Source organism: Erythrolamprus reginae, chromosome 3, assembly GCF_031021105.1.
Source record: "Erythrolamprus reginae isolate rEryReg1 chromosome 3, rEryReg1.hap1, whole genome shotgun sequence".
Taxonomy (NCBI): Eukaryota; Metazoa; Chordata; class Lepidosauria; order Squamata; family Dipsadidae; genus Erythrolamprus; species Erythrolamprus reginae.
The window spans coordinates 101,341,880-101,363,325 of NC_091952.1; the positions used below are offsets into that span (position 1 = coordinate 101,341,880).

A 21,446-nucleotide genomic window follows, 5' to 3' on the forward strand; every position below is an offset into this window, starting at 1 on the left:
CTGGACATTTTGAAGGTGAAAAGGAATCAACCAAAATCAGGATTGCTTCCCTGACTGCAACATTGCTAGCATAACAGTACAGCCTTTGTGGAAGGGAAATGCTGCCTTATGAGGAGAGTTCTCAGACTTCCATGGCCATCTCACAGTTATAAGCCGTGGTCTGGTCTTGCCATGACCCTGGAATTTGGGTGCCAAACTTTAATTAAAAAGTTGAAATTGGATTTCAACTGGATTTCAATTGAAGGGCCATGAAATTGCCCTTTCAGCTCTGAGCTTTGCAGTTGAAATCCAATTTCAACTTTTTAATTAAAGTTTGGCAGCCAAATTCCAGGGTCATGGCAAGACCAGACCACGGCTTATCCAGGGCCACAGAATATCTCTGTTGCTGGAACTGGAGTTCCCAGCAACTATAGAATGATCTTTGGACTTGATATTTCCTCCATTTAATTTGCCTCCTACAGGTACTTAATAAAGCTTGAAATCTCCTTATGAACTGGTGTGTTTGTTTGGTTTTGATTCTCAAAAAGCCATTTATTTGGCAGCTGGCCATTGCCTGACACTTGCACACACATACACACACACATACACACACACACACACCACAGAAACATATCAGATTTATTTACTTTGAATAACAAGGTAAATTTACAAGTCTTCAGAGAGGGGTGGCATACAAATCTAATAAATAATAATAATAATAATAATAATAATAATAATAATAATAATAATATTATTACAAACAAACCAAGGAGCCACCCACACACATTTATTGTTCATAAGCAATTGTGCCAAGAGAACAAGATCACTGGTAAACCAGGCTGTCACCAGAAATCCATTGTATCCGTAAGGTACCTGGGATGGACCACCAAAATGGATCTGGCCTTGCATAGGCAGTCCAAAGCAGGCTGCAGCACTACCAAACCATCAAGCCACACCGTGCCAAGGATAGGAAGCTTTGCTTGCTTTCCTACGCAGTAACCTCCCCGGCTGAGCAAAGATGCTGGAGAGGAGCACAAGCCCCTTGCCACTTTGTCTGAAAGGGAAGAAGCCAGGCTCTGCTCACCCCTCCTGAAATGGAGCACATCATCTCCATGCCAGGAGAAGCCTTCCTCCCAAGTCATTTTTCTAGAAAGCAGAATTCTGGGCTGGCTCCTGGTTCTACAGCCATGACAGCTAGTATTTGGGCACCAGCAAAGAAAGCCTTCCGTTCCTTTCATTCTAGGTTAAGCTGAAAGAAAAGAGCCCATAAGGGACCACATAATGCTATACTACACCTGCCAAATGACCTCACCTAATGGTCTCATCTACTTTTAGTATTAAAAGGAGCAGGAACAAACCCTGATCACTCAGACCATGCTATTCATGTGTTCACACAGTGCTTGGAAGCTTTGAATTTTGGATGAGGAGAATTTTGTGGGCGTGGCTTAATTTGTAGAAGTTGCTTGTCGGTCATATAACTGGGTGGGAGCGGCTTTGTGGTCATGTGACTGAGGTGGGGTGGTTTGGTGATTATTTGACTGGGTGGTCATGTGACTGGGTCGGGGTGGCCAACTTGACATCACTAACATCAAGGGTTAGTTAGGGTTAGGGTGTCTGACCTCTCCTCGCCTCAATGAGATACAATTTCCCTATTTACTATTACTCAGCATGCAAACTATGTTATTTAATCCTATGTATATATGCCATATGTAGACTTACATATTACATACAGGCACACAAAAATATACATTATCTACTATGTGTACTGTATGTGCATGTACATGCGCGTGCACACACACAAACACACCTCTTCTGAAACTATACATATTCAATCTCACTTATTGCGTTTGGAAAAAACATACCCAGAGTTCACGCTCTGCCACACATTTAACTCTGACTTCTGTACATTAAAACATTCCACATGCCTTCAGATTTACTTCCCTAGTTTGCACATCACTATTAGAGCCAAGAGATGTCATGGATTGAATAAAATGTGGCGAAACTCACTTAACAACGCTCAATTGGGCTCAATTGTGGTCATAAGTTAAGGACTATCTCTGCCTTCCTCTGCATGGCAGCCTTGTCCTAGTAAATTCCTTCTTCTTTCTGGCAATTGTTCTCTCTGTTAGAGGCACCAAAATAATCCAGACAGTGTAAGCTTTCCTGCTGCAGCAGGGGGTTGGACTAGATGACCTCCTAGATGTCTTCCAGCCCTAAATTGCTGTGTTGTTTCAAAGTGTCTTCTGAAACAATGTCTAGAACCACAGTTTGTGGTGCTTCCTTCCTCTTCTCTCTCTCTCTGTTTTCTCCCTTTCCCCCCTCCTCTTCCTTCCTTCTTCCTTCCTTCCTTCCTCTATTTCTTTTTTCTCTTTTTCTCTTTTTTTGTCTCTCTTTCCCTTCATTCCTTTCTTTCCTCTTTGATGATTTCTTACTGAATCTGTGATGATTGTCCAGCTCCAGAATCTCCAACTACTTTCAGCAATTTTTGCCAATGTTTTTATTAAGACCTAAAAGAAGGGGAAAAGGTACAGAGATGTTATCCAGCTGCACAAAAATATAATAAAGAGAAAGAAATCAAAATGGTCCCATTTTATAAATCAAACAAGATCTATTGATCTAAAGAAAATAATTTTAATAAAAATAAGTCACCCTGAATAAGAAGTGCAAGGTTAGAAACCGTACTCTTAAAAAACCCCAAAGAATTAGTGGGGATAATCACAATTGCTCACTTTACAAAAGTATAACTGACACCAAAGTTATTTTATGCACCATTATTTTAAAGGTTCACTGGTATCTTTATTCCTCAACCCTCAGAAAGTTTAAAATAAATCAGTAATTGCTTTCACTTTTAACCATTTGCAATTCTGAAAAATGGGTATCTATCTATCTATCTATCTATCTATCTATCATCTATCTATCTATCTATCTATCTATCTATCTATCTATCTATCTATCTATCTATCTATCTATCTATCTATCTATCTATGACCAGGGGTCCTCAAACTTGGCAACTTTAACACTTGTGGACTTCAACTCCCAGAATTCTCCAACCAGCTAAGTTTGAAGACCTCTGATCTATGACATTGGGGGATCATGGGAATCTAGAGCAGCTTTCAAACCAGTGTAGGGTCACTAGGCTTATGAGAAAGTGCCTACAGTTTCACTAGATTCAAGACTGATGTTCTGTTAACCTGCTTTCTATTCTCACAGCAGTCAACTTAATTTAATATTGAAGAAACCAAGCTGTCAGATGATGCATCTGTCACCCAGGCCTTTAGTCACCAACCTTTTACAACAACAGAAAATATTTATAGGACTGTCCTCTTCTAATCTGTATCTTCCAGAGTTTGGCAGGTCTTTGCACTGGGCTATGAATGAATGAAGTTCTGTCTCTGGAAAGCCTTCACGCTGGTAATGCTAAAAAAAAAAAGTTGTTATGTAGTACAACTCCAGTGGATATTATATGGCTATGAAAAACACAATTTTTAAAGAGGGGTGAGGAAAAATAGGAAAGGTCAGGTTTCTCCTGGTGAGTTAGAAGCCATTAAATAAGTAGAAAAGTGAGGTTCTTGCACCCTATTTCTCATCCACCTTCCCCCAAGTTTCCACATGAGATTGGGAGATTAGGGTGGACTTGTAATCTGCATTTTATCGGTCTTTAAACCCTGGTAGAAATGACAGGGGAACCTCAGGATTCCAGGCAGACTCTAGTAGCCTTGGAGGAAATATTCAGATGTCTTCCAAATGATGCTGCCAAATTATACTTTTTCATATGAGAGAAGAGGAAAATTCTGAAATCAAAGAGCAAAGCCATCTTCTCTGGACCCTTGTGATTTACATGGATACATCCATTCAGTTTTATTGCCCAGGAATGGTAAGAAAGTGATGTGGTTTTGCCACCTTCCAGGATGGGTTTTCAACCTCCCACAGCACTAGATTTTTTTCAACTTCCAATATGAAAGCTAACCAGAGCCAAATCTGCTTTGTCAAATCGTACGTTAGCTACCTGAAGATGCGGACGGCTGCTAAGGCAGTAATTAAATAATAGAGAGGGAGCAAGGCCTTTGAAATATGGCACTGGAGAAGACTTCTGCGAGTCCCTTGGACTGCAAGGCGATTAAATCGGTCAGTCCTAGATATCAACCCTGACTGCCCTTTAAAAGGCCAGATGCTGCAGATAAAACTCAAATACTTTAGCCACCTAATGAGAAGGAAGGACTCACTGGAGAAGAACCTAATTCTGGGAGAGATTGAGGGCAAAGGAATAAGGGGATGGTAGAGAATGAGGTGGCTGGATGGAGTCACTTAAGCAGTCAGTGTGAGATTTAATGGACTTCAGGGGATGGTAGAGGACAGGAAGGCCTGAAGGAATGTTGTCCATGGGGTCACGATGAATTAGACACAACTTTGCATCAAAAACAACAAAAATCATAGGAATTCTGTTGAATTAAATATCCTTGTAATTCAATATAAACATAACATTAACTTAAAATCAAGAAGAGTGCTTGAGGGCTTTTCATATTTTTTTTGTCTTTAGGGCCTACAGAGGACATTAGGAAGTTGGAGCACCCAAACTATCTTCTGAAGAGATTCCCTCATATTATAGGCAATGGGAAGGGAAAAACAACTGTTATCATAGTACATGTCCTCTTGCCCAAGGGAAATTAAGCATAGTAGTTCAGATTAAAGTAGAGTTGGGAAATTAAGCAATAGGTTATAGCCTTAAACTTCAGTCTTGGTTGTTCTAAAGAACTTGCTCAGTTCTTTAGAACCAGATAAACCATGCTAACAAAAAAAAATTAAATACAAAAAAACTTATCACTCAGCTATGGAATAAATCGAACAGATGGCCTGTGATTTGGATGCATTATGCGCAGGCCAAGCCCACCACAGTTCCGCAAAGGGGGGAAACATCGCAATACATTATATGACGGTAACATGACTCTGTGAGTTTGACATAGACCGAATAAATGATGACACTGCATCATGATGTCATCATGCAAATGGCCCTTTTTTGCTTACTTGCAGTAAATATGAACTTATCAGAGCTCGGTGTCATTTGTATGATGATGTCATGATGTTATGCTGAATTCTTGCAAAGGTGTAGAATACAGTGATCCCCCGAGTTTCGCGATCCCGATCATTGCGAATCGCTATATCGCGATTTTTCCACCCGATGACATCACTCCCTTCCTTTCTCATCTTTCTTTCTCTCTCTCTTTCTCTATCTTGCTTCTTCCTCTCTCACACTCTCTTCCTCCCTCTCTCATCTCTTTCTTTCCTTCTCTCTCTTTCTCTATCTCTCCCCCTCTTGCTGGCGGGCGGCAAGCGAGCAGCCGGGCGGGCGAACGGGCAAGCGGCAAGCGAGCAACTGGGCGGGCGGGTGACGGGCAAGCGGCAAGCGAGCAGCCGGGCAGGCGGGCGAACGGGCAAGCGAGCGGCCGGGCGAGCGGGTGACGGGCAAGCGGCAAGCGATCTTGGGGTTTCCCCTTTGCCTGGGCGGCGGGAAGACCCAGGGAAGGTTCCTTCGGCCGCCCAACAGCTGATCTGCTCCGCAGCGCGGCAGCAGCGAGGAGCCGAAGATAGGGTTTCCCCGTTGCCTGGGCAACGGGGAAACCCCATCTTCGGCTCCTCGCTCCTGCCGCGCTGCGGAGCAGATCAGCTGTTGGGCGGCCGAAGGGTCTTCCCCGCCGCCCACACGCAAACTCCACCATCTGCGCATGTGCGGCCATGGAAAAAGGGGCGCGCATGCGCAGATGGTGTTTTTACTTCCGCACCACTACATCCTGAAATATCGATTATCGCGAGGGGTCTTGGAACGGAACCCTCGCAATAATCGGGGGATCGCTGTATCTCTGTTTGCACAAGAGACTAATGAAATGAACAAAATCATTTGATATTCAGAAAACTATTTCAGAACTTTTGGAAATTCACATTTCAAAAATTAAACGTAACATCCTATAGTGATGTTTATGTACCTTCACTGTTTCATACGTGTCTGTAATTAAGGCAATGAAGAGACTCAGGACCATGTAGATAAAGAGGCTAATGAAAGAGTAGAGGTAGATCCGGCTGAACAGCCACACCAGGTAGCTTTTCTGTTGCATTTTTGCAAAAGTAGCAAACATGTCATCTCCATTTATCAAAGAGAAAAGACATTCAGAAACCATATTCAAGGTATGGAACTAGAAGAGAACAAATATTCAGGAACAAACAGACAAAAGAAAAGAAAATTATTTCCATTTTTTGCTCAAGTTGTTTAAAAAATACTGGTCAAATACAGTAAACTGCAAATAAATGTTACATGTTTTACTCAATACCAGCCCTTGAAAATCTCTGGATATTACAATATTTTATTAATGTGCATCAATGCCTCAGATAATGCAGAATATATACCTATACGTGACAACTCCATATTCTGGTGATCATGTATAGTTACCTAACTAAAGTGATAAACTGGCCCTTTCAGATATCTTGGCAGCGTGCTCATTTTGTTAACATTTGCGCAAGACCCTTCAGATACAAAACTAGATGACAAACATCCAACTCACAGTACCTTAGCATGATATGGGCCCAGCACAATCCAGCCACAGAAGCAATAACCCAGATAAATCATAGCCGCACAGGAGCAAAATCGAATGACATTGGGCAATGCTGCACGGAAAGTCAAAATAAGCAGCTGAAAAACAAGGCCCAAGAAAAACCCAGAGATGCTCATTAGACTTTCCAAAGACATTCAGCACTGCCAGGTAATAACAGAAAAGAATACCAAGAGCATGAGTGTTCCAGAAGATCCTTACATTATATTTCTTAAAGCAGCTGAGGTAGCGGATCACTCCAAGCCACACAAGCATGGTGGAAGTTCCTAACAGGATACTGCAGACGTCATAGCTTGTCAACTCTATATGAAGATTAAGATGATGTTCAATAAATTACACTAACGGAATTTCAGTTGGGGTGCCCATAAAAAAAGGACCTTTTATATTCATTTTAACTCTTGGGGATACCATATTTTCTTTTCTTTTGACACTGAGATGGGAGACATAAAGTTCTGCTAGATTAGGAGACCGTTCTTGGGAGGTGAGTAAACCTTATTCCATTAAAAAGAAATGGGCTAAAAATGTCAGGGCTGTTTCCTGGTGGACAAAGAGCACAAATGCATTGCACAGCAAATTAATAGACTTTTGATGATATGCACAGATACTGCTCATTTCTAATTTCTAATGATATTACCATGGATAGATAAAATATACAGCTAGAAAAATGCCTTCTCTGGAGCAGCAGTTTTCTCAATGTGACCATTTTCCCCAGTTGAAGACTCAAGTGAACTATAAAAATAACAAAATTCAGGTTGGTCAATAAGATTTCAATTGGGACTTCCAAAACTGGAACACAGGTCATCTAATCAGCATTCAAGTCACTTACCTTAGCTTGTATCTCCATCTTTAATGTAGAACCAACTATGGTAAGAAGGTCACTAACGATGATCATGATATACCATCCATTGACAAATTCCACTAGATCAGAGAAAGATACTTCTTTCTTATAGTGATGTTGGAAAAAAGTCACAAATTCCTAGGATACGTGAGAGGGCAAGAAAAGAGAAATTGCTATTGAAAAGCTGCAATTAAATTTATTAAGAGATACTGACAAACATAAGCTTACCCTTTGTAGATAAATTCCTTTAATTACAGATCGTGTGCAGAGAATCAGTGATGCAAGACATGTCAGTATGACAAAACCATCAAAGATCATCATATAATGGGTATTCTTCTGTACTGGGAAAAAAAAGATTGATTTACTTGTCTATGCATAATAGTTAACCTGATACTCTCATAGAACACATACTCATTTGTGTCTGAGGGGAAATTTTCTTTGTGAAATTGCCTTGAGAGAGTGCTAATAATGGAGAAGAGGCCTCCATCTTACTTAATTTTTCAATACAGGGAAAGGTGGATAATTAAAGGATTCAAAGCCATCAAAAGGAATGAATGCTTCACACTTTTGGTAGTCTAAAGAGGACCCCTCCTCCCTCAAGTTACCGTATGTAGTTATTTGCATTTGGGGCAAATTTCCAATTGTGGGGAATTCCCTTCTAATATACTGTAAATCAGAAGTGAAATTCAGCAGGTTCTGACAGATTCTGGAGAACCAGTAGCGGAAATTTTGACTAATTAGGAGAACCGGCAAATACCATCTCTGGCTGGCCCCAGAGTGGGGTGGGAATGAAGATTTTGCAGTATCCTTCCTTGCCACGCCCACCAAACCTCACCCACCAAACTGGTAGGGAAAAATTTTGAATTTCGCCAGTAATTCAAATATTAACCATATAGAAAGAGACTTTTTTAAGGACTATAGGTGAAATGATGTAACACACATATTCAAATTGTGTGCTCAGTTGACAAACATACTTTAAAAAATATAGTTACTACAGAACATAGCAAATACTATATTTAACTTCATGCATCACTAGGCCTTCAATAAAACCTAATAAGCACTAAATAAGTAATAACAAAAGTATGTTTTTTAAGCTTACTTGATCCAGAAACATGCCAGTCTTTACATTCCTTGATGGCAATATCATTGTCTAGGCTTATTTTAATTCTTCCACTATGAGCTTTGTTATCAAAGAGTATCTGTAGATATTGTGGAGATAGAAAAGATGCTATTATTCTTATTTCTAAACACTCATTAGTTCAGATAGAATCTGAATAGTTTATGCCTAATGCTTGGTAATAAAATCAAAATCTATATCTATCTACCTACCTACCTACCTTCCATCCATCCATCTATTTATCTATCTACTATTCTTCTCAAAAAAGCCATAAAGTCTTATAGTTAGCTTGAAGTATAACTTTGAAGCAGTGATGGCATATAAAAAGCATGTTTTGTAGAAAAGAACCGTTGCACTTACCTGAACGGTCTTCTCGCTGCACTGCAAGGAGAGTCCAACATGGGTTAATCTACAGCCTATTGGAAGGGACTGAGTTAAAAATTAGCATAAATAACCGGTCCAACCCCCATGTTGCCCTCTCTGGGTCAGTCTTATAATAAAACGAAGTCATAGTGCTAGAAAAACAAGGAAACTTTATTCAACTGATTCAACAGAATCCAAACTCAACTATGAATCGTCTAGTGACCCTGGGCCCGTTAGCCGGGTGGGTTTGGACTCTCCTTGCAGTGCAGCGAGAAGACCGTTCAGGTAAGTGCAACGGTTCTTCTCCACTTGCACTGCTTCGGAGAGTCCAACATGGGATATACCCAAGCTTTAAACCATTAGGGAGGGAGAAGGCTGGACCAGGGGCGCAGACTCCGTGCAAACTCTCTGCAACACTCTGCGTCCAAAGGCCGCTTCAGCTGAAGCGAAACTGTCCAAACGGTAGTGCTTGATAAACGTATTGGGGGCAGTCCAGGTTGCTGCCCTGCAGATATCTTCAAGGGGGGCCTGTGTCGCCCAGGCCGCTGATGTGGCTGCACTTCTTGTAGAGTGGGCCGTGATACCTCTAGGTATTGGTGCCGACCTTGATTTATATGCTATGGCGATGCAGGAGCGTATCCAACAACTGACAGTCTTAGAGGATACTTTATTCCCCATGGATGCCGGGAAGTAGGAAACGAACAGGGCCTCTGTTTTCCGGAAGGAACCTGTCCGTCTTATGTATATTTTGATGGCACGACGGACATCAATCTTGTGCCACTTTAGTTCCAGTGGATGTGACCCTTTGGCACAAAAATCCGGAAGGATGATGTCTTGTGACCTGTGGAAGACAGTGTTTACTTTTGGTAAAAAGGTAGGATCAGGCCTCAGGACTACATTGTTTGTATGAAAAATGCATAAGTCCGGTCTGATTGACAAGGCAGCGAGTTCGGATACTCGCCTCGCTGATGTGATTGCTGTTAAGAAGGCCGTTTTAAACGATAAGAGACGAAGTGGAATATCTCTTAGGGGTTCGAAGGGAGGTTCTGTCAAGGCCTGTAGGACCAGAGGTAAGTCCCATGTAGGGAATCTGTGAATGGTGGGGGGTCTGATGTTCGATGCCCCCCTGATAAAATCCCGAATCCATGGGTGTTGTGAAATTGGGCGAGAAAAGTCCATTTTAAGGATTGTGGCTATAGCTGCCGTCTGCCTGCGAAGCGTGTTGGGTGACAGTCCTTTGTCCAACCCAGCTTGTAAGAATTCTAGGATCTGGATTACGGATGGGTCCTGTGGGTCCTGATGACGGTTTCTACAAAATAAACAGTATGCCCTCCATGTGGCCTGATAAATGCGGGTCGTGGAGGGTCGGCGAGCTGCCTGCATAGTATTTATTACTTTGTCCGGTAGTTGTTCTCTCCTCAATCTCTCCCCCTCAAGTGCCACACGGCAAGACTCCACCACTGAGGGTCTGGGTGGTAAATCGACCCCTGTGTCAGGACCACCTTGTGGTGAGGGATTCGCCAGGGGGGAGAAATTGAAAGACCCATCAAGTCTGCGAACCAAGGCCTCCTGGGCCAGAATGGGGCCACCAAGAGGATTTCCGCTTGTTCTTGCAGCAGTTTGTTGATTACCCTTGGGATCAGACAGACTGGGGGAAAGGCATATAGCAGACCCTCCGGCCACTGGCATGACAGGGCATTGATCTGCTCTGCTCCCGGCGAGGGGAACCTTGAAAAGAACCTGGGCAATTGGTTGTTGTGATGGGTGGCAAACAAATCCACCTGTGGTGTCCCGTATTTGTGAATGATCTCCATGAACAGATCGTTGCCCAGGCTCCACTCCGCCGGATTTATGGTGGTCCGGCTGAGCCAGTCTGCTTGAAGATTCGAGATGCCGGATATGTGTTCCGCCCTCAAGGATGATAGGTGTTGTTCCGCCCATTTGAACAGGGACTGGGATTCCCTCATCAGGCGACCCAATCTTGTGCCGCCCTGATGGTTGATGTGCGCCCTTGTCGCCACATTGTCTGTGAGGATCAATACGTTCTGACCTCTGACCTGTGCAGTGAAATGTCTGAGAGCCAGGTGAACGGCTCTGAGCTCCAGGTAATTGATGTTTGGGCATGTGAGCTCCTCTTCGGTCCAAAGGCCCTGGGCCACTCCCACCTCGGAGTGCGCTCCCCAGCCCGAGAGGCTCGCGTCCGTTGTTATGGTCATCTCCTGTTGTGGCAGGAACGGTGATCCCTGCGTGAGGGCTGATGACTTCCACCAAGGAAGTGATTTCCTTACTTCGTGCGAAATTGTCACTGATGCGGACGAGTGACTCGTTCTGTTCCTCTGAAAGGGAATGAGGAACCATTGCAGAGGCCTGGCATGGAGCCTGGCCCAAGGTAGAATGTCTATACAAGATATGAGTACCCCCAACAGTTGAGAGAGGAAGGCTAAGGTCGGAGAACGGTTGCATTGTAGCTGTGTGACCAAGGTTTTGACCTTGGCTTGTCGTTCTGCTGAAAGGAAGACCATGCCGGATGTGGTGTCTATGTTGGTGCCTAGGTGAGGTAGGTACCTTGTTGGTGTAAAGTGGCTCTTTTGATGATTGATGGAGAAACCGAGGTGTTCTAGTGTCCTCATGGTTTCTGTTAGGTCGTGGTGAGCCCGTCCAGGACTTTTGGACAGGATGATGATATCGTCCAGATACGCCATGAGGCGTAGTGGACGAGACCTGAGATGAGCTGTGAGTATGTCCAGTAACTTTGTGAATGTCCTGGGTGCAGATGATAGGCCGAAAGGCATGGCCTTGTACTGGAAATGCTGGTTGTCGAGGCAAAACCGAAGGTATTTCCTGTAATCCTGATGTACTGGGATATGCAGGTAGGCCTCTTTGAGGTCTATCGACGTTAACCAATCCCCTTGGCGAATTGCTGCTAATATTGTCTTTAGGGAATGCATCTTGAAACGCCGATATTTGAGGTATATGTTCAGTTGCTTCAAGTTTAGAATGAGGCGGCAACCACCGGAGGCCTTGGGTACTATGAACACGATTGAATAGTATCCCCGCCCCTCCTGATGGGACGGGACCCTTTCGATGGCGCCTATCTGGAGAAGGTGGTTGATCTCGTGATACAGAAGGTTGTTCTTGAGGTTGTTGAGGGTTGTTGGGCATTGCAGGAACCTGTTGGGAGGTTCCTGAATAAATTCCAAAGTGAGACCTTGAGCTATAGTTCTTAGAGCCCAAGAGTCTGTAGATATGGCTTCCCAAGAGGCGGTGAAGTGTTGTAGCCGTCCTCCTATAGGAAGGTTCTCGATGGAGTCATTTGTTCCTTCTATAACCTCCTCTGCTGGAGCCTCTGTATGGTCTCCTTGATTGTTGGAATTGTTTATTCCGGTCTCCAAAGCCACCCCTGTCTGCTCTGTACGAAGTTTGAGAGTATGACCCCTGAGTGTATGACCTTCCAACCTGGGGTGCATTGGAGGAGGTCTCTGCCCGAAAGGGTGGACGTCTGAAGTATGGTGTGGTCCGTCTGTCTTGCCTCCTATAGGTTCTGGGTAAGACCTTCTTCTTGTCTTTATCCTCTATGAGGACCTTGTCAAGAGATTCACCAAACAATTTAGCACCATCAAATGGGGCTGAAGCCAGACGCCATTTGGACTTGGCGTCAGCTTGCCATGTCCGGAGCCAGAGTAAGCGTCGAGCCGACTGATTTGCTGCTAGAGCCCGTGAAGAAAGGCGGGATGCCGATAAAGTGGCGTCCGCGGAGAACTCTGCTGCCGCTAATAGCTTGTTGAGGTCTTGCCTCAAGCGGCCATCTTCCGGTCCTAATCTCGTGAGCATGTCTTGCAGCCAAAGGACCGACGCCCGGTTAAAAAATGAAGCAGCTGAGGCTGCTTTGAGGGCCCATGCATTCATTTGATGGGCCTTTTTGATTATGCTCTCGGCCCTCCGGTCTTCTGGTCGTAGGCCGTCTGCCACCTCTGATGGCACGAGTGCATTAGAAACAAGAGCCGCTACAGGGGCATCGACAGATGGGAATTCCAGTAAATTCTCCAATTCTGGTTCAAATGCATAGAATTTCCTTTCTGAGACTGTTGGGCCTAGAGCACCCGCTGGGTATTGCCAGGGTCTTTTAACATTGTCCAAGAACAATTTGGGAGCAGGTATACAGTCTGCATCCCTCTGGGTTTCAGTAAGTACCCTTGAGGTCGGTTGAGTGATCGCTGCCTGGTCAGCGGGCTTGCCAGGTGCATCTGAGGCGATAGTTAGCTTAGCCTTGTTCAAGAGCACACGAAAAATAGAGGGCCTAAAGAGGCCAGTATATGCCGGGGGTTCTGGAGGTACACCCTCATCCTCTGATAGGCCATCATCCGGATCAGAACCATGCTCCCTAAAGCCCATGTCCTCCTGAAAGGATTCGTGCGTGGGAGATGGGGGTGCCGGAGCTGCCCATATATTCCTCTGGACAGATGGAGAAGGGCGAGGCGAAGCAGGGGGGGCACTGGGCATGTGTTGTTGGGCCCCAGCCACTATGCCATGGGAATAGGCCGAAGCAATCATGTCCTGCAATGCAGGTGGCAGGCGTTGCCAGGTGTCTGGGGAGGATCTGAGGCCAGCTGCTGTCGGGGTGAATGAGGCAGTTGGCATTGGTTGAGATGCCATGTGCCATGCCGGGGAAGAAGAAGAAGAAGGCCTGGTAATTTCTGGCCTAGTTGGCTCTGCCACCTGGGATGCACCCCCAAACCTATCCGGTGACCAGTCCCGATCAGTTGCTGATCCCATGCCCTCCGGGAGCCCCGGGGGGGTAGTACCTGTTATAGGTGCATTTTGTGGCATGGCAGCTTGCTTTTGCGCCTCCAATTGCTCCTCCAGGGCTTTGATGCGCCTTTCAGCATCTCTCATTGCAGAGGAGGTTTGCGAAGATTTAGACTTGGGCTTGGAAGAGTGAGACTTCTCCTTAGCCTTTGTGATCGGGGCCTCAGCTGTCCCCTGTTGGGCTGGATCGGCCATGAGGATGATTATAAGGCTCCGTGAGACCAGCAGGTAATTATAGCTGCGTTTGAGCAATTTGGTCAGTAAAAATGGCCGTCGCTATTATGTTCCGCCTCTTCCTGTTACACAGGACATCCGGGCGATATAATTGGGTAATCGGGCTGTCCGTCAACCCTCCAAGATGGCGGCCCGGAGCTAAGCCTCAAAATGGCGGCGCCCTGTGTTTGGCGCCTTTATTGTCATGGCCGCGCCCATTACAGCTGCCGTTACGAACGGCGATGATCTTTCTCGGGCTTCCTGGCTCGGCGCTCCGCTCGCCGGCTCGTTTCCCAGCCACGGCTTTTCTTCCCTGGCGGGAAATTCAAATATCCTCTTTTCGTCGTGTCCGGCTCCCGATGGTCGCTCCGAACAGAGGTATGGCCGCGCAGGCCGGGGACCTCGTTCCTTGGGCGACGCCCGGTCCTTGGAGCTGTACCCTCGCAGGGAAGAGGCTCCGACCTGGGTGAAGAGAAGTGGGCATAGCTCCGCAGAACCAGGGGCCCAAACTGCCGAAATACATCATCCAGTCTCTGAAAGACAAACAGAAAAAAATTTTATGTTAGTGAATATCTTAATATGCTTTATAATAAAACAATAAAAACAGTAAAAAGTTAAGCAAATGTACAAGCTAAAACAACAAGACTACAAGAGTCATAGGAGGAAAAACTCATGAGTCCCTCCACTATGACTGAGTTTTTTAGACTGACCCAGAGAGGGCAACATGGGGGTTGGACCGGTTATTTATGCTAATTTTTAACTCAGTCCCTTCCAATAGGCTGTAGATTAACCCATGTTGGACTCTCCGAAGCAGTGCAAGTGGAGAACAGAAAATGCTTGGAGTTAGTTTAGTTCTGTCAGTGTACCATTCTCCCCCAAATCTAAGCAGTTTAAAAATAAGGTGGAGAAATAGAATAAAGGAAGACTATATCTGAATAATCCTCGAACAAAACTTAACAAGAGAACATGACCCAATGTCTTCTATCTTTTTAATATTGTTTCAGAAATATTGCTATTCTTATCACTATTTGGGTTTTATTGCACTTTTCCATCTGAGGAGTATTCAAGTTGATCGCCAGCCACAGTCAACCAAAAATAAATAGAAACAAATTTTAAAATGTACAATTACAATATAGTTACACGCATAATAAAAGTATTAATATTATTGTTAATATTATTGTCAAAAAGCTAATACTATACAGAATTATGTTTTGAACTTAACTAAAAGAAGAGTAGGTGAGTTACCGCGAGAATTAATGTGAATTGTAGGACACAGACACAGACACACACACACAAAGAATAGCTGATTTACCAAATGGGTATTTGCAGCTGTGGGCAGGCAAATCTCTGGAAGCAATAAATCATTGGTGCCTGCCTCTTGATTAGTTTCAGCGTTATCATTTCACTTCATTCTCTACTTCTAAGTTGCTAATGTATATACTGCAATAGTCCACTTTAAGAAGCTGACACAATCTAGGCCCATTTCTCCCATCCCAAACCTGCCCTTCAGAAAATGACTACCGTATTTTTCGCTCCATAAGACGCAGTTTTTTTCCTCCCAAAGTAGGATGAAAAATCAGCGGCGTCTTATGGAGCGAAGCTGCAGGCAGGGAGGGGGGGGAGGCGCTGGAGCAGAGGGGGGGCGGCGATATACTCACCAAAAGTGTCCCGCCTCTGTCGCCGCCTCTCCTCTTCCCAACCCTGAAGAGAGCCGTGCCTTTCGGCCTCCGGGAGTGCTCGGCCGGGGGACGCCTCCACCGCACAGGTTTAGGAGGCAGAGCGGCACCGGAGGAGCGTTGGCGGTTCCGAGCCTTTGGGAAGGCTACGGGAATCGCTTCAGGAGGCGGGGAGGTCTCGAAGCACCGTTCACCGTGTCTTCGCCTCCGCGTGCTGCCTCCGCCCGGCCGAAAACAAAACGGCTCCAAAAGTCGGCCGGGCTCCCGGGAGGCGGTGCGCGACTGTTTCCTCTTCGCTGCAGAGCCACACGGAGGCGAAGACACGGTGCCCGGCCACGCTCCGCCTCCCGGGAGCCCAGCCGATTTTTGGAGCCGTTTTGTTTTCAGCTGGGCTCCCGGGAGGCGGAGCGTGGCCGGGCACCGTGTCTTCGCCTCCGTGTGGCTCTGCAGCAAAGAGGAAACAGTCGCGCACCACCTCCCGGGAGCCCGGCCGACTTTTGGAGCCGTTTTGTTTTCGGCCGGGCGGAGGCAGCGCGCGGAAGCGAAGACACGGTACCCGGCCACGCTCCAAAACAGCTCCAAAAATCGGCTGGGCTCCCGGGAGGCGGGGCGCGACTGTTTCCTCTTCGCTGCAGAGCTGTCGGGAAGAGGCGAAGACAACGGCGCCCTCCACTCTCTCTCCCTCTCTCTCTCTCTCTTTTTCTCTCTGTTGCCAGCGTGGTGAACGAGAGAGAAAGAGAGAGAGAAAGAAAGGAGGGGAGAAAGAATGAGAAAGAAAGCGAGAAAGTAAGCAAGAGAGAAAGACAGGGAAAGAAAGCAAGAGAAAGAGAAAGAGGGGGGAAGAAGGGGGAGGGAAAGACATAGAGGGAGGGAAGGAGGGAGAGAGAAAGAACAAAAAACAGGGAGGAAGGAAGAGAGAAAGGAAGAGGGATGGAGAGAGAGGGAATGAAAGATGAAGGAAGGGAGAGAGAAAGGGGGAGGGAGAGATAGAAAGGAGGGAGAAGGGGGTAGTTAGGGAGAGGGAAAAGGAAGGGCTTGGAGAAAGGCAGGGGGAAAGAAAGATAGAAAGGAAAGAGGGAGGGAGAGATAGAAAGGAAAAAGGGAGGGAGGAAAGAGGGAGGGAGAGATAGAAAGGAAAGAGGGAGGGAGAGATAGAAAGAAAAGAGGGAGGGAAAGATAGAAAGGAAAGTGGGAGGGAGGAAAGAGGGAGGAAGACATAGAAAGGATAGAATTATGGATGCAAGAACTTGCTCATGTGTGATAGCTACTTTTTGGCTCAAAATATTTTTGTTCTATTTTCCTCCTCTAAAATCTAGGTGCGTCTTATCAGCAGGTGCGTCTTATAGAGCGAAAAATACGGTAATTACAAGTCTTCATCAGTTCAATTTTTTTTACTTGCTTCCTAGTTTATCTGCACATAAACAACCAAGCTCAGAAAGTTCCAAGGACTCCACCTCTGTACTTACTGTTAGTGTGAAATCATAGCAGTCTGGGAGTTCATGTTGTCGAATGGTCTGGAGATTAATGGCCTTCAGTTTGAACGTGAGTGTCAGAGTTACAAGTCTAGAACAGAGACCGGAGCTTTATTTCACCATTACCAAAAATGTTCAAGAATGCCAGCAACTTTTATTTCTCCTCACCTCTGGAAGTCCAAAGTAAAATTGAAAGGAGTCTTCCTCAGTGTCCCATTTTCTAGAGGTAGCATTGGCTCCACATAAAGACACTCTGTGGGAAGACAGATGCTTTACGGCATATAGAAAATACTCAATATTTAATAAGACGAGGAAGACAGAAAATCAGTAATAAGGAATCTGGTCACTAGTAGTCTTATCTAAATAATACGAGATGTAAAATCTTTCTTCATACTTGCAAGAAAAAAGCAGCTATGTTTTTTCATTAATTTAATGCATATATTTACTGAACTTCTGCCTTATGGGAATTCTTATTTGATAAAGAATCCCTGAAAATATCTGCTTGTTAAAAATAAACCCAAAAAGGAAATTTTATACTTGATCCACAGATCAGTACCCTAATACCCTAATTTCTATGGTTACAGGCCCTTCTACTTATGACTGTAGAATGATGTTTCAATGCAGTTATGAATTACTTCCATCTGAATAAAATGAAGAAACAGTAATTCAGAAAGTTCTTGTACTGTAATTATTTGTATATGTTACACATTGGTTCATGTAATTGCATACATATATCAAGAAAAGACCCTCAATCTGTCAACAGTCCTTTAATATCTTTCATACCCAAGAGGTTTAAGCTAAGATATCCTTACAGAATTCAGCTTTTGGTATTGTTTGGAAATGTTGTGCACATATGTTTACTACATTAGTTCGCTAAGAGATTATTATTTATGTCACTATTTCCAAACTCCAAAAATAAGTCACAATGCTTCTGAATTCTCATAACAGACACTACCAATAATTCTATATGTTCAGTAATCAATATTCATGTTGAACAGTTAAGACTGTCCACTCAAATTTATTCACAAAGTTTCAGAGGCCAGTAGAGTCAGCCAATATATTTTGGTATTTGCCTAAAGCACATAAACATGAATGGCTCAGGCAAGTAAACTAACTGGATTTGTAAGTGCATTGTAAGGTGACATTTTCTTCAATACTTCAGGGCAAAAGTAAGAGCGCAAAATAATCCACACAGCAAACATTTATGTCATCCAACAGGTTACTAATGCTTTCTATCACATGTCTACAGTCTGAGGGCACTGCCTCACTTTTCCTAATATATAGTTCACCGTGAACCTGAATCACCAATTAGTGTTGGTGATGTTTGCAATGTTGAGTTGGCAAGACACTTTTGTGGATGAGGGACATCAATTGCTTCAATTTTGATTATACTACAGTATCTTGCAAGTAGATGCACCCTTAACTCTGTTCAATAATTACCAGTATGAAGAACCTGCTTCAGATACAATAAAGTCAACACACTGGGCTATGAGTCAGCCATTTTTATCAACAGGGTATCAGGCCACTTGGAAACTAAACCACGTACACCCTAAAGGTGCTTTTTCAAGAGGCACCTGGACTTTCTGGTTTTTCTTTCAAGATGTTCTGTTTCTCATCCATGAAGCTTCTTCAGCTCAGAGTTGAAGAAGCTTATTGGATGAGAAGCAAAACATCTTCAAAGAAAAACCAGAAAGTCCAGTTACTTCTTGAAAAAGCACCTTCAGGACAACCATAACCTGGATGACTGAGAATCTCCATAGATATAAACAATGTACGTCTATATGGAATATACTTGGTCTGAGTGAAGCTGACATCATTTGAGTGAAATGGGGCAAGGAATTAAATGAAGCACCACTACTGCAGTTTTCATGACTTAAACAAGACTCTAATGTACAAGTAGTCCTCACTTACTAATCACAGTTACTAAGTGATATAGTCATAAAGTGAAACATCCCATGACAGTTCCAGTGCAGTCATTAACCAAATCACCTCAGGTTGTTAAGCAAAATGGCATATGACTTTTGTGACTTCCTGCCATTTTCCACAATGATTCTGCTTGGAAACAAGCTTGGAAATGATTCTGCTTGGAAACAAGCTGAGAAGGTGACAATGGATGTTGCAATAGCTGCAAGTTCAGGGATTGGTCTTAAATATACCTTTTCACTGTTGTCGTAACTCTGAACTGTTACTGAATGAAGCAATTGCTAAGTGAGGACTATCTGCAGTAGTTGAATTTCTTCCTGTACAAATAAAACATCTGAAGTGTCTACCCATTATATTGTAATGATACTGGAAATTACTATGTGTTTGCTTTTAAACACTATGACTTTGCTCAAGTTGTCTCTCTTTCTGACCTCCGCCCACCCCACTCTCATTCTCCTTTCTCTCTCACACACAGAAACAATCTATCTGATTTGAGTCGTTCAGTATATCACCAGTTTCAATTTCTGGGTCAATATCGAAAGTGTCATTTCCAGGGCTGATAATTCCTCTCTTGTAGAAGTACTGACATATTGCCATGGGCGTCTCTTCTGATCCTTTCTTTTCGTAGGCGTGATTTCCAACCGAATTAGCACGCAGCTGTAAGAACTAAGCAACAAGGTACAACCAGTTAATGGAGCTGCCTGGTAATTAAAACTGAACTAATTGGAGACGCAAGAGAATGTCTGCGATGGAACATCCTGCTTTTCAGATTTATTGATCTCATGAATAGAATTACAAAGACTAAGGTTCAAATAAAACTCGGTGAAATGGATTCAGTCATAGAAAACCTCATTTTTATGGGCCAATTGCCTGTGTTACCTTTATCTCATGAGGTTACTATGGAATTAAAAGGTCTGCATCTCTTGCCTCATTAGAGCCAATGCAAGCTCTATGGTATAGGAAACCAATGTGATTTTCCTTCCATTCATATCTGTTTACATATAATGACTTGGCTTTTTCAAGCTTAGTTTAGGTTCAGTGTACAATATTTTATAAAATACTAGCTGAAAACCCAGCGCTACACGGGTATTTATAGACCTCAAAGCATTTGTCTGACAGGGAGCCATTGAGAAGGGTCTTTTGCCCCCTACTCCCATGCCTATCACCCCTGCCCTCCCCTTCCCATGTGATCTTCTTTCCGCTCTTTCTACAATCTTGGCACTTTGCCCCAAATCCACCAGGGGGCGTCGTCTGCCTCTAACAGGGAGTCATTGAGAGGGGCCTTTCTTCCCCCTACCCCCATGCCCATCACCCCTGCCCTGTCCCTCCCCCCTCCAACGCACTCCTCTTTCCCACCCTTTCTACAATCATGGCACTTTGGGCCACCTTCTGTCAAGAGAAGGGAATATCAAGTGCTTTCCCATTGGCCCAGTGGAGGGCAAATGTCATGGCTGGCTTTCTAGAGGAAGCTGTGACAGAAGTGAATCATAGACAATGTCCACTCTAGGACGCTGCACTCGCTCTCATTAATGGCCCAGATGTTTCAGAGTTATGCTGGAACACACACACACACTAAGGGGTACTAGGGTGTCTTACTCCCACAGTATTTGTTTCCAGAGGGTAAATCATCTGTGTACCAAGTTTGTTTAAAATTGCTTGAGTCATTCCAGACTTATGCTGGAACATACAGCCGATAGATGGATGGATGGATGGATGGATGGATGGATGGATGGATGGATGGATGGATGGATGGATGGATGGATAGATAGATAGATAGATAGATAGATAGATAGATAGATAGATAGATAGATAGATAGATAGATAGATAGATAAATATTACCTGGTTTATTGCGAAAGAGATCTGGTCATAGACCTCTTTTTGCGTGTACACTGCATAGGTGTCATCCATGCTGTCCATATAGCCTTTCAGGAATAGATGCTTAAAGGATACCGTGTTTTCTTCTTTAAATGTAACCACCATTTGATTGCTTAAACCAAAAACTACAAGCTGAAAATATCAATAGAAAGGGAATTCTTCAGCTAAAATACTCAAAAAGTCCATTCTGACCACAAGTACATTAAATTTTTTAATTGATGGAGCATTCGTAGCTACCGTATCTTTCAGAGTATAAGACACACTGGAGTATAAGACACACCTTAGTTTCGGGGGAGTAAAATAGAGGGGGGGAATCTACCTATCAGGTATTCATCTGGTTAGTGTTCTTAGTCAGTTCAGCTCGAACACATTATTTTATCCTCTGGTTAGGGCTGAAAAAGCCTTTTTCAGAGGGGATAGGAATGAAAGCAAGCCTGCAAAGACTTAGGGCTGGAAAAAACCTTCTTCGGAGGGCATAGGAAGCAGAGAAGATTGTCAGCACCTTGCTAGGGCTGGGGAAAAAAACTTTGAAAAAGTAACATTCAAAGTATAAGTCACACCCAAATGTTCAGCCTCTTTTAGGG

At 44.1% G+C, this 21,446-nt stretch overlaps 1 protein-coding gene across 1 annotated transcript; it reads right to left on the bottom strand.

Moving 5' to 3' along the window:
* Positions 1–777: 777 nt before the first annotated feature.
* On the bottom strand, positions 778–20,904 carry LOC139165357 (mucolipin-3-like). The gene is made up of 12 exons (XM_070748548.1): positions 20,827–20,904; positions 19,499–19,652; positions 17,232–17,316; positions 17,058–17,154; positions 8,516–8,615; positions 7,645–7,757; positions 7,401–7,554; positions 6,780–6,880; positions 6,536–6,658; positions 5,958–6,164; positions 3,266–3,396; positions 778–2,486 (listed from the first exon to the last, which is right to left on the bottom strand). Exons 1-12 carry the CDS (start codon positions 20,902–20,904, stop codon positions 2,480–2,482), a joined length of 1,350 nt encoding a protein of 449 aa, XP_070604649.1. The 3' UTR covers positions 778–2,479.
* Positions 20,905–21,446: the final 542 nt, after the last annotated feature.

What these genes read in the sequence shown, in the direction of transcription:
- LOC139165357 (XM_070748548.1), bottom strand. Translation starts at nt 20,904, where the DNA reads ATGGACAGCATGGATGACACCTATGCAGTGTACACGCAAAAAGAGGTC. An exon ending in GCTATGATTTCACACTAACA is followed by an intron (nt 8,616 to 17,057) that starts GTAAGTACAGAG and finishes CAATATCTACAG; the next exon opens with ATACTCTTTGATAACAAAGC. An exon ending in GCTGCTTTAAGAAATATAAT is followed by an intron (nt 6,659 to 6,779) that starts GTAAGGATCTTC and finishes CTTGTTTTTCAG; the next exon opens with CTGCTTATTTTGACTTTCCG.